Source organism: Melanerpes formicivorus, unplaced genomic scaffold, assembly GCF_026170545.1.
Source record: "Melanerpes formicivorus ecotype bairdi unplaced genomic scaffold, bMelFor1.0.p_v2 SCAF_4, whole genome shotgun sequence".
Lineage (NCBI taxonomy): Eukaryota > Metazoa > Chordata > Aves > Piciformes > Picidae > Melanerpes > Melanerpes formicivorus.
The window spans coordinates 34,252,946-34,267,419 of NW_027142356.1; the positions used below are offsets into that span (position 1 = coordinate 34,252,946).

Below are 14,474 nucleotides of genomic sequence, written 5' to 3' on the forward strand. Positions count from 1 at the left end.
TACTGTCTTTGTTTAAAGAATAATCAACTACGGCAGGTATTACGGGGGGAGAGAGGAGGGGGGCGGAAGTGGGGACCATGAAAGCTGGCATGAAGACAAATCTGTTTGCAAGCACTGGCCCATACTGCCTACTCCAGTTCAAGTCACAGCACAAGACTCGGTTTGGACTGCAGAACAGGAAAAGACCAGTTGTAACATCGTAGACCACATCTCCTCATCATAACACTCATACAGAACTGGGAGCCATCAGGCTTAGAGAGGCCTGAAAACCACTGACACTCAAATACTGTCTTTCCCATTTGTACCAAAGAAAGAAATAGGGAAAAAAGAGGAAACCAAACATTTCTAGAGAAAGGAGAACTGTATGTAAATGCCTCTCATTGGACTACCACACCAATTCTGAAGTCCAGTATAGCATCCATTTATTTTGAAAGCCATCCCATATTAGGATGAATATCATCCTCTATTACACCAGCCAGTCAGCTAAAACATCAGAAAATTAACTGTTGATTCCACAACATTCACATTATTTCAAGATTACCAGCACAATCCACACACTTAGCTACCAACACAGCACTGATTGAAATAATTTCTAAACAGAGAATGCTCTCCTCTGTATCTTAGGTACTTTGTCAGACATGGAAAGGTAGTGCTTCATACACTGATCCTACATTTGCAACTCTCTGAAACAAGGGACAGACTTCATTTTATGTACAGATGCTGCCTGACTAAATCAAAGGGGTGAGGGATGCCTGTAGAATTTCTTAGGGTGACACTACTGGGGCGGGAGGGGGGAATCTCTTTTTCTGGCCAAGCTACTTATCAGATAGATTTGCTTCTTGAAGCAGCTCACTATGGCTGTAAAAATGCACAGGGGAGGGTGAGGCTGCTTTCAGTCTGATCTTAGGATGCAAGTTTAATGAATCTTTAAGTTTATTTAGTAAGGTCAAACCCAATGTACACAGTGTCCCAAGTTAAGCCATCACAGCAATAAACAGTTCTGCCACCCCAGACTGTTACACAGCTTCTGCCAATGCAGGGAGGGGGTAGCAGGTCATATTGATACAAATGAAAACTAACTGGGATAAAGTGGTTTCAAGTAAGATCAGTTCTGCAGTCCAGTATCTTGCAGGCCACCGACACACTGGTGCAGAAAAGGATGGCCAACAAGCAAGCAAGAGTATCTCCATCCTTACCAGCTATACCACTCTCCATCTCTTTGCCTACAGTCACTATGCACTTCTATTTTTCACTTTTCTCCTCTTACTCCTTACAAACTTGATTTATTTCTATGACTTTAAGAGAGCTGCTGACTCAAATAAAGCAAAAGACTTTGAGTTGCTATTCTCCCTGAACAGCAAGGGCAGCAGTGGCGTGGGTGAGTAACATTTCCTTCAGCAGCAGCTTAAGAGCACTCAGAGTAGTCAGGTACAGACGCTCCCAGAACACAGCTCTGGCACTCTGTAATGAGGACTTGCATTTTTTTGGTTTAAGATAAATCAATTTGACTTTAACTCAGTTAAAGCACTCACTACACAGGTCAGCTCACACTACTAAGCTGATTCTGCAGAACTAACCTGTCTTTATTTAGCCCTCCCTCCACATTTTCACCTTCCCGATGAAATTATTTTTGCCCATAGTTTTGTTTTCAATTGACAAAGATGATTAAAAGCAGTGGGAAAACTCCCAAATCTTCTCAAAATGCTGGCAATTAATATTTTCCTAATTTCTAAAATGTTGAGGCTAGTTTCAAAGTTAATTTTATGGGGCTGTTGCACGATGCTAGGCTTTTAACCAAAGTGTTGACAGGTGTTAAATCAGATAGTGTACAGAGGCTTAAACTCATCACAGCCCACGTACAGATTGAAGCCAGAATGACTCTGAAGAGTCTTCAGTGTCAATTAGGGCACAGCTCCACAGTATTTCTCAGGAGGCACAGCCCCTAAGAGTCCCTGAAGATGTCTCTCAAACCAGCTTCATTGCCAGATAAAATGCAGTGGAGAACTCCATCCTCACAGACAGATAATCAGAAACCAATTTTAGCATCAGAAACAGAGAAGCTCACAGAGCTGCAGCTCTAGGATGAATTTGCTTTCATCTGTGTAACAAATCCAACTCAAACCAGAATGCCCCAATTTGCACAAGAACCTAAACTAAGAACAACAGGCCAAGATGTCAAAATGAAACTAAATTAAACAACATCCTTTTTACTCTGTAATCTGACCGAAGGTGTTTTAACCTTTAAAGTGAAACAAAGCCAGGACTGAAAGAGCGTAACTTTGAAAAACACTACAGGCCACTACCCCCACTTTCCCAGCTGAGGTTTAGAAACATACCCCTCACACCTTAATTTTTACTCACAGTTTGAAGAGATTTTTGTTGTTTTTTTTTACCACCTTACCAGGTTTTCAACTGACCTACTTCCAACTGTACCAATTTGTATATATTCTAGGAAGATAAAGTTTTTGCACTTGGTCTCCCTTTTCCTGAAGCAAAATTCTCATGGCTTTACAGCAGTCTAGACTACCAGTTCCAGCTGGAACAAAGCTGAAATCTCATTTCCACATTTCCCAGTTTCCCTTAGGCTGCAGAGTTCTGCCTACTTTCATATTCTACATAAATTTTCTAAGAAAAAAACGCCACTAACAGCTCACCAATGCGACTCCCAGATCTTCATTTACTGACTTGACACAAGCAAAAAATAGTACTTTCTTTTCTTGCCACTGGAATTTTACTGGCAAGAGCAGAAGTGGGAGCTTTAGAGAAGAGCTGGATTAGAAGTTGTTCAGAAATAGTGACACACGCCAACTACATTTACAATGGGTGACTGAATAAGGTATTTAAATAAACATGTATTTTCAGCAAAAAGCTTTAAAGTTGCCTTGCATTTCTTTGTTTTGCTTTGTAAGTGAATGAATGTTAACTCTGCAGCAATTCAGTGCGGAGAAAATGCCACTTGTCAAAATCCAAACAGACAGGGTAACCTTTTCCACCTACCCCCAGCATGCTGAATTGTTTCCACCACCAAAACTAAGGATCCAGCTTACTCCATTTCACTCTTACTACTGCAACAGCTGAAGAATTAAACCTCCTTTGCTTACTTTACAACGTATTGTGCCACTGCTCGAACAAAGGGATGTATTTTCTGGGTGATTCCTCTCCACTGTTTCATGTAAACAAAGGTTTTAAAGACAAATTATATCCTTTCTGACTGACTAGTAAATCAGGACTAAAGCCCAGACAAAGGGAACAGATATCAGGTTTTACTCTTTTAAATCACAAGAAAAGACAAATTTGTGTATTTCTCAAATTTTAATATCAAGTAATTCCCTACTAAATTGTGAATACTCCTTGACTGAATGTCAACAATGAGTTTGTTATGTAAATTATTGAAAATAAGCTCATATACTTAATTATCCAAACAATCAGAGAAGAAGAACACAGGCCACAAAATAATATCAACATAACAGGATTTACCTCCACTTCAACTACTCTATCTAAAGGCAGCCAAAAATTATTAAGGAGAACCATCCCACTGTATTTTCCTTTCATTGAATTGGTAACACAAAGTAAATCTGTTTGGGTTGGGGTTTTTGTTTGTTTGGACAAACTTCTTTTCACTTCCACATTATGACATCATAATACAACACAAAATGCAGACTGTCTTTATATTAAGCACTTCCTAAGTTCAACTGCATTCATTGGACACTCTTTGCTTCGGCATTTGTACCACTGTCGTGATTCCAGGCGGCCAAAATAAACAGGAAAAAAGAATATAAGAAAAGTATAACAGAAAACAAACTGAAGAACATCAGCATTCATCTTCTGAGATTTTTAAGTACTTCTGTCTGGTTGGTCTTGGTACTTTTGTGGGTTTTTTGGTTGGTTTTTGTTTTGGTTTTAATTTTTGGCTTACCCTCTCAGTACTAGCATATTGCATAAGCTCCACCACTCTCAGTTTAAAAATGACTAATATTGTCAAAGACTATACACAGCCCTCTACAAGTCTGTGAGTTAGAGTATTAAGAAGTTTTTGTGCTTTATTTTAGCTGCTTGTCTCCTTTGCTGCTGCTGTATAAAGGGAGTTTTATCAAAAGCAGCAAAATTAACAATGGCTGGTTTCCAACAGATCTGTTCCCCTTCGCTCTCCTCCAAGAGTGCTGCCAACTCATTCCCTCCTGCATCACTCACTCTCATCCTCCTGCATTACTTGCCCACTTCCCTTTTGGTGCTGTGCTTGGGGAGTTGGGAAGGGGGTAGCACATCCTCCTACAACATCTGAAACACCCATGTGGGAATTAATTGAATTTATTCCAGATAGCACATGGGATGCTGTCTTTAGAGATGTTTAACAGTGCTGGTATAAACAGACTTCAGATGTCTCTATTCTGCTCAGTTCCAACTAGACATCTTGGATATCTGAAACTTCTGCCTAACTGCCAGCAAGTTTTGAACTAAGGGAACTCCAGGAAAGGCCAGCAATGGAGAAATTACACTGGCTGATCAGGTAAAAAAAAAAAATATTTAATTAGAAAAGCAAGCTAAAAGCATTTGTCCAGACTAAGCATTATCACATATACAAAGCAAAGTGAAAAACACAAAGGTTTTCTTTCCATTTTCGAGAGACCAATTCTCAGGCACTTAAAACTACAGAAAAACATTTGCACAGTACCCACAAGCTTGAAGTTGGCTTTTTGATTGTCTCTCGTGTAAGATAAAGTGGAAAAAAAATAGTTTAAAGATCAGCAAGTTACACAATTAAAAAAAAGATAAAATAATCTGCAGATCTCAAACTATTCCATGATGGTCTATCAGGTTATTTCTGGAAAAAGCCATAAGAAAGAGCCTACAATTGCAGAGGACAGGGAATTCTTTAATGGCTGCAAGAAATGCTAATACTACTAAACACTAACCCAGCTACCCTTTTTAACTGTATGCATCTTTCAGGTGCTGCAGCCAGCAAAGAAGAGAGTGGGGAAAGACTCCATAAATATTTGATGTCTCCAAACTCATCTTAAAATGTTCTTTTTCCCCTTCCCTTTCATCTTCAGTGTCTGTATCAGCCCCCAAAAAAAATTGTAAATGGAAAAGAAGTGTCTAATTAATGCTTATGATCATATTTTGCCAGTACAAAACTTTTCCTGTGCATTAGCAGTTTGCTTCAACTTTGATAAATCTCCTGGACACAGACCACCTAATTTCTACCATGAGGTATGAAAATACAAGCCAAAAAAAAAAATAATGTAAGGCCTAAAATTGCTAACAACTAGCAAAGTGTTTCAGCAAAAGGTGACAGGCTCTGTTCACAGAAGACAACAGAGAAGCGTTAAGATTAGGAAATATAGCTGGACAACTAGAACTTACTTGAGAATAAGCATGACATTAAAAAGCCTAAGCATCCTTCACAGTAAATTTGAATAGATTTTCCCACCACCATGGCTGCAAAACTGATCCTAACACTGCAGCTGTGACATCTCCATCAGATAAGAACATCTCATCTGTCTTACATAAATAAAACAGATGTTTAGGGTATCCCATGCCATTTAGGTACTACGAAGTTTTCAGCCTTCATTTCTAAGCAGGAACATGCATTATACCCACTTTATCTTTGTTTACCTTTAAGAATACTTCATCATGCTTTAGACATCTTTGCAACAGCCAAATTCTGATGTCAGCACAGCAGTGGGAATACAGTTCATTAGTTTACTGCAGCTGCAGAGCCAGCAAATACACGTTGCTTTGAGTGACACCAATAACAAGCATGTGGTTTAGATTTCTAGGTAACAATGGTGATTAAGATGATAGTGCAGTCTAGAAAAAAATTCACATATGCAGAAAGTTTAACACAGATTGGGGACCAGACAAGAGTTTGGTGTCTTTAACTACCAAAATGGCTGTAATATATACTGTGAACGAATGATCAGCTCATTACTTTGTCTGTGGTTTTTCTTTTTGGTAGCAAAATATGCACATAGGCATTAAGAGGACAAATAATATGAACTGATTCAAATAGACAAGGATGAAAAGTAACCTCAGATGATGTCTGACTTCCCTTCCCATCAATCATCTCCATATTACTGTCTGCAAACTAAGGGATAATTTTTCTTTCACTTCACAGAGCTGTTGTGAGATTAACACTTTGTTTATGAGGCTTTGAGCAGAACTAAACAAAACGGCTCCTGCTGGTTTGCACTTGCAAACTCCTCACAAGAATGCAGTGATATGTCAAGGACTTTACATCCAAACTTTATTTAAAATAGCTGAATACAGACCACCTAAAGTAAGTGATTTATAGATTAAAGCATGTCATCACTTATACTAAAAGACAACATCAGTTCAGCTCTGCTCTGTCACAATCTTCCACTATGAGCCTAAAAAATACTTAGTGCCTTCAACAGTTTCTTCAGTTTCAATTAATGCTCTTTAATGGTTGGACTTAATGGTCTTAAAGGTCTTTTCCAACCAAAACAATTTTATGATTCAAGAGAGTGGAACAAAAATCAGAAATTCCTCATTTACTATCTGTCATTTGTTATTTTGTACGCTTTTAACGACTCTTACCCATCTTTCCCAAGGTAGACAATCCTATACTTCTCTAATACCTCCTCAGTCTCCTCAATCCTAACATTAACACAGTATTTAGTAAGCGATTATCTACCTTCCTTCTTTTTTTCACCCTTTTCAAAAACAAAACCAAACAAGCAAAAACCAAAACCCACAAACCACCAAAAGCAAACAACCAAAAGAAGCAATTCATTGGTTCAGTCCAGAGAGAGGACTTGCTCTGGAGTTAATCAAGGCTGTTTGGTAGAGAAGCATATTGCTCAAAGGCCATCTTTCTTATTTATTGAAGCTGGGAGACTATAACTGAAGAAAAATGTTGCAGGAAATCAATATTCTAAGCCATGTTTTTTAACAAGTAAGCCTGAAGACGAGCAGGTTAGTTTCCCACCGATCAAGAAGTTTCTATGCCACACTTGTTCAGAGTGTACACAGAAAACATTTGTCATCTTCTGGGTTCTTAAGCAGAGAGAATGAGGCCTGGTTTACAGATGTGGCAGGCATCAAAAATGTAACCAAAACCATAGAACTTCTGACTGGAACACATGAAGTGCAAAAGATTGCACAGACACTTCAGAAGTCCCTAAAAGAAATGCCCAATCAGGCACATGAAGCCAGCTTGTCTTTTCGGTGTTGTTTTTTTCCCCCTTTCACATCTCTTTTCAACTGTGATTAGCATCACATCCTCATCTCACAAAAAAAAAAAAAAAAAACCATAAAGAATAAAATTAATTGTTCTTTCAGATTGATAATAAAATAAGAGAGACATGAATAGTTCTGAACTACTGCCCATTTTAGTGGCCAGTCATCAGAAGTTATCATTCAGCAACCTCTTTTTTCCCCCCATTTAAACTGAGATTTCTTTTTTTCTCCAACATCCCCCCCAACATTACTTGTTTTTTACTTCTCCCAGGCAACCAGCACCAGAACAAGGGGACACAGTCTCAAGCTGTGCCAGGGGAGGTTTAGACTCGAGGTGAGGAGAAAGTTCTTCACCGAGCGAATTGTTTGTCACTGGAATGTGCTGCCCGGGGAGGTGGTGGAGTCACCGTCCCTGGAGGCATTCAAGAGGAGATTGAACATGGCACTTGGTGCCATGGTCTAGTCATGGGGTCTGTGTTGATAGGTTGGACTCGATGATCCTCGAGGTCTCTTCCAACCTTAGTTATACTGTGATACTGTTTTATTGGTGCTGGGGAACCATTTGAATAATATCATACATGTGAAATTGCCATTAATTACTGATGTCCCTGTGACACAAGAAAATGATCAGATACAAAACCTAAGGGCCTCTTGCAATGTGAAGTTCAGCAACATCTGGGTAAACTTGGTTGAGCCCACATGGTCTATTTCTCTAAGGACTGATAAAATCGGGACATTTACAAAGCAAACAGCTAATAATACATTGGCAAAAAAAACCCCCACCAGAACAAGAATTCTTCTTCTCTGACTAGTGGCCTGTCCTAGTTAATGAAAAACTTGATTGTTACAAGAGTCAAACTAATTAAAAAAGATTAAACTATGAGCAAAACCAAATTAGAAATTTGGCTTTAGGCTTATGTGGCCAGCAACAGCTCAAGAACATTGCCAACTGCAGTCTGCAGTTAAATGCAATTAATGGAAGTTTTAAAACTGTTAGAATAATTGACTGTGGATCATTTCTGCAACCTGGCTATATGACCTCTACAAAACTACTTAAAATTCTTAAACACAAGCACATAAGTAGATGCAAGTCAGATGTGTAAGCCATGAAAATACCCATGTCATGTAAGGCTTAACAACAAAATGCTTATTAACAAATCCACCTTATTTCATATGTAAACCTTTCCTTTCAAACATACCAAATTCTAGTGTATGACACATTAGAAAGCATTTTTTTCCCAGATGATGCTCTCATTTGTATCAGTTATAGGCAACTAAACTAAAAAACTAAGCATAGCCAAGTCAAATCAAAGGTCCATCTAACTACAGTCTCAGAAAGGGGCCATTAACTTATTATGCAGAAATATCAGGGTGAGTAAAGAGCAGCACTTCCCCCCCCCCATACCTCCAGCCTCCCCCAAAACATTTAAATAGCAAAAAAATCAACCTTGCTACACTTTACCATTAGGTAAAAGATGCCTAAAGAAATAACAGTGCATGATATGAGAAATTATTAGCATTAACTGATTCTAGTGATATAAGGATAATCTTCCAAAGATAAGGACACAGCAGGCCCAACTACAAAGAGAAACATGCAGAAACACAATGGGAAGGAGAGGGAGTGCTTATTTCACTCTGGCACAAATACCTATCAGATAACTAAGAAATGCCATGGGACAAGATAAGGAAGACTTCAAGGCACATTAGGAGTGCTAACTTCTCTAGATGATCACAAGCTAGGCCTTGGGGTGGGATAGCAGGAGGATAATTGAGGAGAGAGTGGAAAGGTCAGGTAAAGAAACTGTCACCCACCATGGGAAAAGCAACAGGACTGATTGAAAAACAAAAAAGGACAAGTCACTCCCTAAAACACCATCATCAACAACAAAAAAACCCAACCAGAAAACAGAATCCTAACCCCAGCTATGTTAAAATACAGTGTCTTCAACAAATTCTAAGCTACAAACCTCTTCATTTCACAAAAATAGGTTTCTACACCACCTTAAATCTCTGTTAAAAAACTCTATGCATAAACTAACATCACCCTTTTTACTTTGGAATGTTTCAGAAACTTTTGTACCTTTAGAACCTGATTAAATGTGTTTTTTACAGATATTACGGATTAGTGCTGTTTACATTGATATCTATAGGTCAAGGAAAGAGCTGCACTAAAGATGTTTGCTTTTATGCCTACAGATCTCTTGTACACTTTACCAAACTGCACAGAGCTGTATGTGAACTCATCATCATGTAGCATTTCTTTTACTTAAAAAATCTGGAAGCCTTTTGCATAAAGAACACAGAAGTCTTCATCTTGTTCTCATAGTATAGCAAAGTTCCCCATTTAAATCAGCTCTGCAGTTCCTGGGGGAACTTCAGAGCTGCCACGGGAAATAGTTGCTTTTCCCCCTACACCAGCACAAGTATTTGTGAGATCTCACAGTCAATCAGGCAAAGAACTGATCCAGACTAAAATTAACACAGGTTTGGGATTGTTCTGTTTTGTTTTGACTCTCCTAAGTTTTGACCCAGATTTGTTCACCCATCCATCTGGCACGCGGTAAAACAAAGTGCTTGTTGACAGGGTACAGAACAGAGGTTGGGACACACAGCAGAGAGCCTCTTCTTTCAGTGGCAGTTATGGTTCTGCCTACAAAAGTGCAGCTTCAGTCAGGCTTAATGGGGCTATTTTTAGAATACCTGATGATTAAGTACACACAATTTTACTAATAATGATCTCAAGGTTTTACATAAATTGCACTGAAATCTTCTTGGGACCAAGTTACAGCTGAAATTTCATAGTTCACTGACAACAACAGAAAAGCCTGGAGTTCAACAATGCAGTAAAAAATAGTCCTCATAAAGAAAAAGTCAACTATCTTTCAGGAATCAATACAATATTAGTAGTGCAATTATTCTCAGCTTGTATTTAGTCACTGGCTCAGTTTTGGAACTGAAGAGGAATACTTGGGTGCCTCAGAATTGCTTGTTGTTTTTCCACTTCTATGACTTGGTTAACCAGAAGCTACCACTTCTCCCAGCAAGCCTTATTGAACTGACAAGCATCTGACTTACAGCCCTGAAACCAATCACTCAGTAACTTGAACAGATGCACTGCAAAGAGCAGTATTAAGAGAATTATTTTTTTATGTCTAGGCTATTCAAGTACAGTAACACTCAACTCTCTGCTACATGCTAGCTGTCTAGTTTGGTAAGCTTAACCAGACACTTGTCCTTAGCCACAGCATGCCACAGTTCAAGTCATTCCTTCAATTGCTGAAATTACACATCATGTACTGCCCCACTCTAAGAAGGCACTGACCCATCAATGTAATCTAACACACCAGAAACCACCCTCTGACTCCATTAAGCACCTGAACTAGTGTTTTATTCATCATACATATACAATCCAGAGGCTCTTCCTTCCTACACCACTCAGAAGGTACATGTTGATTTTAAAACTCTCAATACTTCCATTTTCAGGACAGTGCTAATGTTATCATACAGATACATCAAAACACTGCAGAAGAATGTGCCCTACATTTTATTACCCACAACCCCAAGCAGGAGGAGGGAAAGGATAGAAAAACATTCTTTTTAAAACTCCTTGGCACAAAAGCTGCTGCTCAGGCACTCTGGGACAGGTGCCCAGAACGTCTCAAGTTCTAATAATAAGAAAAGCCTTCATTACAAGAAGAGTTCTGGACACAAAAACACAGATGTGGTATCAGAAAAGTTGCAAATAAGGACACAAATTTGTAACCAATTAATTTGGCCATGACTCCAATAAGCTAGAACAGAAATGTGCAGGTGCTGACACAAAGCTTGGTGGCTAGAACATCAAGTTGCATCTTCTCAGCAACACAGACAGCATCTTTAGATCATGCACAGCCAAAAAGGTGGCAAAGGTCCTACAGTTTCAAGGACTGATTCATGCCTGAATTTGTACACTCTGCTAAATCATAGAATCAATAAGGCTGGAAAAGACCTCAAAGATCATCAAAGTCCAACCTGTCACCCAAGAACCTCATGACTACTAAACCATGGCTTCAAATGCCACATCCAGTCTCCTCCTGAACACCTTCAGGGACGGTGACTCAACCACCTCCCTGGGCAGCCCATTCCAACGGCTAACAACTCTCTCTGTGAAGAACTTTCTCCTCACCTCAAGCCTAAACTACCCCTGGCGAAAAGCTGGCTTTTGCCATTAAGTCATACTTAAAGTTGTGGAAAGTTATCTTTTAGCTGAAGAGAACTTTTTCAAGTGTTTCCATCCCAAGCACTGTCATCATCACAATATTCCACATGGCAGAATGGATTTGGTTTTCATAAATCCAGTTGACATAGAGAAGCATGAATTTCATCAGTAAGAATTTAGACATGTCTACACAAAAGCCTGAAGACAAAATAGCAGTTGGTTGAGCTCTAAAGTGTATAGCACTTCTGATTTTCTTAAAGCTTCCATAAACCAAATTATCTGATCAAAACCAATTTACAAACCCAGATTCAGCAGTATCAGTAAGATAAAAAAAATCCTCCTCTGTTGTTTCAGCGATGGTAGGTCTGCTAGAAACGTGTTTGTTCCCATCAGTCTTGAGGTCATCTGAATTCCTTTACAGTAGTGCATTACAAAATTACATTAAAAAAACCTTGCTTTAAGCCTGAAAATTATGTGCCACACAGAGGTGAATGCAACAGAACATGCATGCATTGCTTTGAAATTCTACTGTTCCAGTTATCTAGGAATTGCACAGCTCACCACTGCAAGTTCTCCAACTGTGACCAAATAAAACACCCATTTCAACATGCATCTCCAAACTGCACTCCTCCCCACTGCACACAAACTTTGATTCAATATCTCTGCCCAAACAATCAAACCTCTAGGATCTTCTCTTGTAACTACAGATGTTCCACTGGAATTTTTTGGAAATACTAGGCTGGACTTGTCCACTCACTGATTATCAAGACTGTCATTGGGCAATAAGGTTTGTCTTCAGAGAAACAACTGGCACGTGCCTTGCTGCTTTGAAAGCAAAGCACAAAGCCTACATTTGCTCCACATCTATACAGGCAAGAGATTTTTCAGTGTACTAACTGACTAGCCAAGATCATGACTTCTATTTTTCAGTCTTTGTGGGGTCACGGTTGGGATGGGCAACAGATCATCAGATGAGAGAATATTTTTAATCTCTAAAAAAATTATTACTACATCTCCACCCTGGGCACAAAACCAAATCCTAGGTTATGACAACTTTCTGGTCCAAAGACCATGGTGCTAACAAACGAGTTGTGCCAATATTTGATCCATGCTCAACTTTATTCTCTATTTTCAGCATAGAGTTAAGAAATAGTGCTCCTGTATCACAGTAGTATTTAATGTTTCCAACAGAAAAAGGAATTTCAAAAAAAATAAAACCAGAGATAAGCCTCACAGTCCCCCAAGATGCTGTCAAGCAAGCAGAGAAGATTTTTTTTTGGTAACACTCCCTTTTACTTATGAAAACTTAGCAACTCTGCCAAGCACCATTTATACTGAATAAGAAACCATGTGTATAATATCCAATTGCAAAGTCTGAGGCAGGTTTTACATATGAAACACTTTCAAAATTCCATCTAGAAACTCAAAAAATTCATCTTCACTGTTTGCAAATATTCTCTCAGTCAAGGATAACCTTAACTAGGTTTACTTGTCTACCCTGCCCAGCTATGCTTGCTTGACGTGCTGGAACTCACTAAAACCTTCTAACTCAACAACGAAAAATTTCAGTAGCATCTCCTGTGATTATTACTTATGATTCTACTTCAGACCTCTTCCCCAAACTGTGGATGTATTTCACACACGAATTAGCAGTTTAAAGTATCAACTCTGGCTTCATGAGAATGCACCAGAACATAGTCATAAATTACAGAAGTAACTTCTCTCTTTTCAAGGAGAAGCAAGGAAGTAGTATTCCCACAAAGGTCTGCAGGCGAGCAGGAGACATTTCGGCTATGACAAGGAAACTCCGGCAGTTCTTTCCAGTGATGAAATGTTTATGTTAAGAAGCAAAGTTGCAAGGAAGGGGGTGGTGATCAGGATTGCTCACCTTTAACCGTTTAACCACTTCATCGTTGGTAATTTTGTCCGTAATCTCCTTCACTCCGGGAGGATAGTAGATGATTTTACCATCGGCAGCAGGTTTTGGCTGGGCAGCAGGGAAGTCCATCCTGGTGCCGCTGGTTATAAACTTTCCTTCTCCACAATCCTCTACCGGCCTCTATCGGTCAGAAAACAAAAGTTCAGCAGAATGGAAACGACTTTCTAACCCTCTTTTTCCATTTCTCACCCTCAATTCGCAGAAGGCCCCGGTTATCACCCCGCCGGCTGCGCCCCTCGGCGCTGTCCCCGCAGCATCCCCCCGCCGCGGGCAGCGCTGGAGCGAGGCCTGGCCCGCCACCGCCGCCGCTCCCCACAACTCCGGCCCCTCCATTCCCCTCCGGCGCTTCCTTTCATTGCGGGGCTGCTCCAGCCCAACACTGTTAGTTCGGAGCCAACGATTTTACAATGAAATTTCGGGCTCGATCGAAGCATGTCTCAGGGCCGAGGGCTCGTTAGGACCCGAGGGGTGAAATTCCCGGCCCTAAGGTGGGGGTTCGGAGCCGGCACACCGGCCCCGGAGCCGGGAGACGAGGCCTAAACAGTTAGGCCTCAAAACTATCAGGAGGCAGAGAAACCAACAGGAGAGGGGGAGGGAGAGAGGGAGAGAGGCGTCGGCGAGCACAAACAAAACACCCCCGTCGGCCCCCCCCCGCCGGGCACCGAGCCCTCCGCCTGATCCCCCCACGGTGGCGGAAGCCCTCCCGGGGAGGGGACCAGGCCACTCTCCACTTTCCATTTGTTCCCGCAACTTCATGCCCCCTCAGCCCCTCTCCCCGCAGCTCCTCCTCGCCCTATCGCCCCGCACCCGGCCTGGCCCACAAAGAGCCCCCCCCCACCACTGGGCTCCGCGAACACACCCCCGCCGACCGCGGGAGACGGGGAGGAGGCGAAGGGGGGGGCGAAGCAGGGACGGAGGGAAGCGGGACCCGGAGCCGCCTTTACCTCATGCAGCTCCGGAAGGTGCAGCATTGAGTAGCCTCCGTGCCTGGTGGTCCTCACCGCACCGCCGCCACCCCTGCCGGCCGCTGCCCTGGCTGCTCCCGCCGCCTCCCTGCTCCGCGGTGCGGCGGCGGCGGCTGCTTCTGCTCGGGGAGGGGTGGGGGGAGGGGGAAGCTGCTCGGTGGCGGCAGCA

The 14,474-nt window shown here is 41.1% G+C and overlaps 1 protein-coding gene across 2 annotated transcripts in view; it reads right to left on the bottom strand.

The window, feature by feature from the left end:
• Positions 1-14,421, bottom strand: part of PDS5A (PDS5 cohesin associated factor A) — a 92,961-nt gene extending 78,540 nt beyond the window's left edge. For both annotated transcript variants that reach the window (XM_068137586.1, XM_068137585.1), the window contains exons 1-2: positions 14,285-14,421; positions 13,290-13,460 (exon numbers count right to left, since the gene is read on the bottom strand). In XM_068137586.1, coding sequence (XP_067993687.1) covers positions 13,290-13,460; positions 14,285-14,311 — 198 coding nt within the window. In that variant the 5' untranslated portion in view covers positions 14,312-14,421. The remainder of the gene's footprint in view (positions 1-13,289; positions 13,461-14,284) is intronic.
• Between the last annotated feature and the right edge of the window lie 53 nt (positions 14,422-14,474).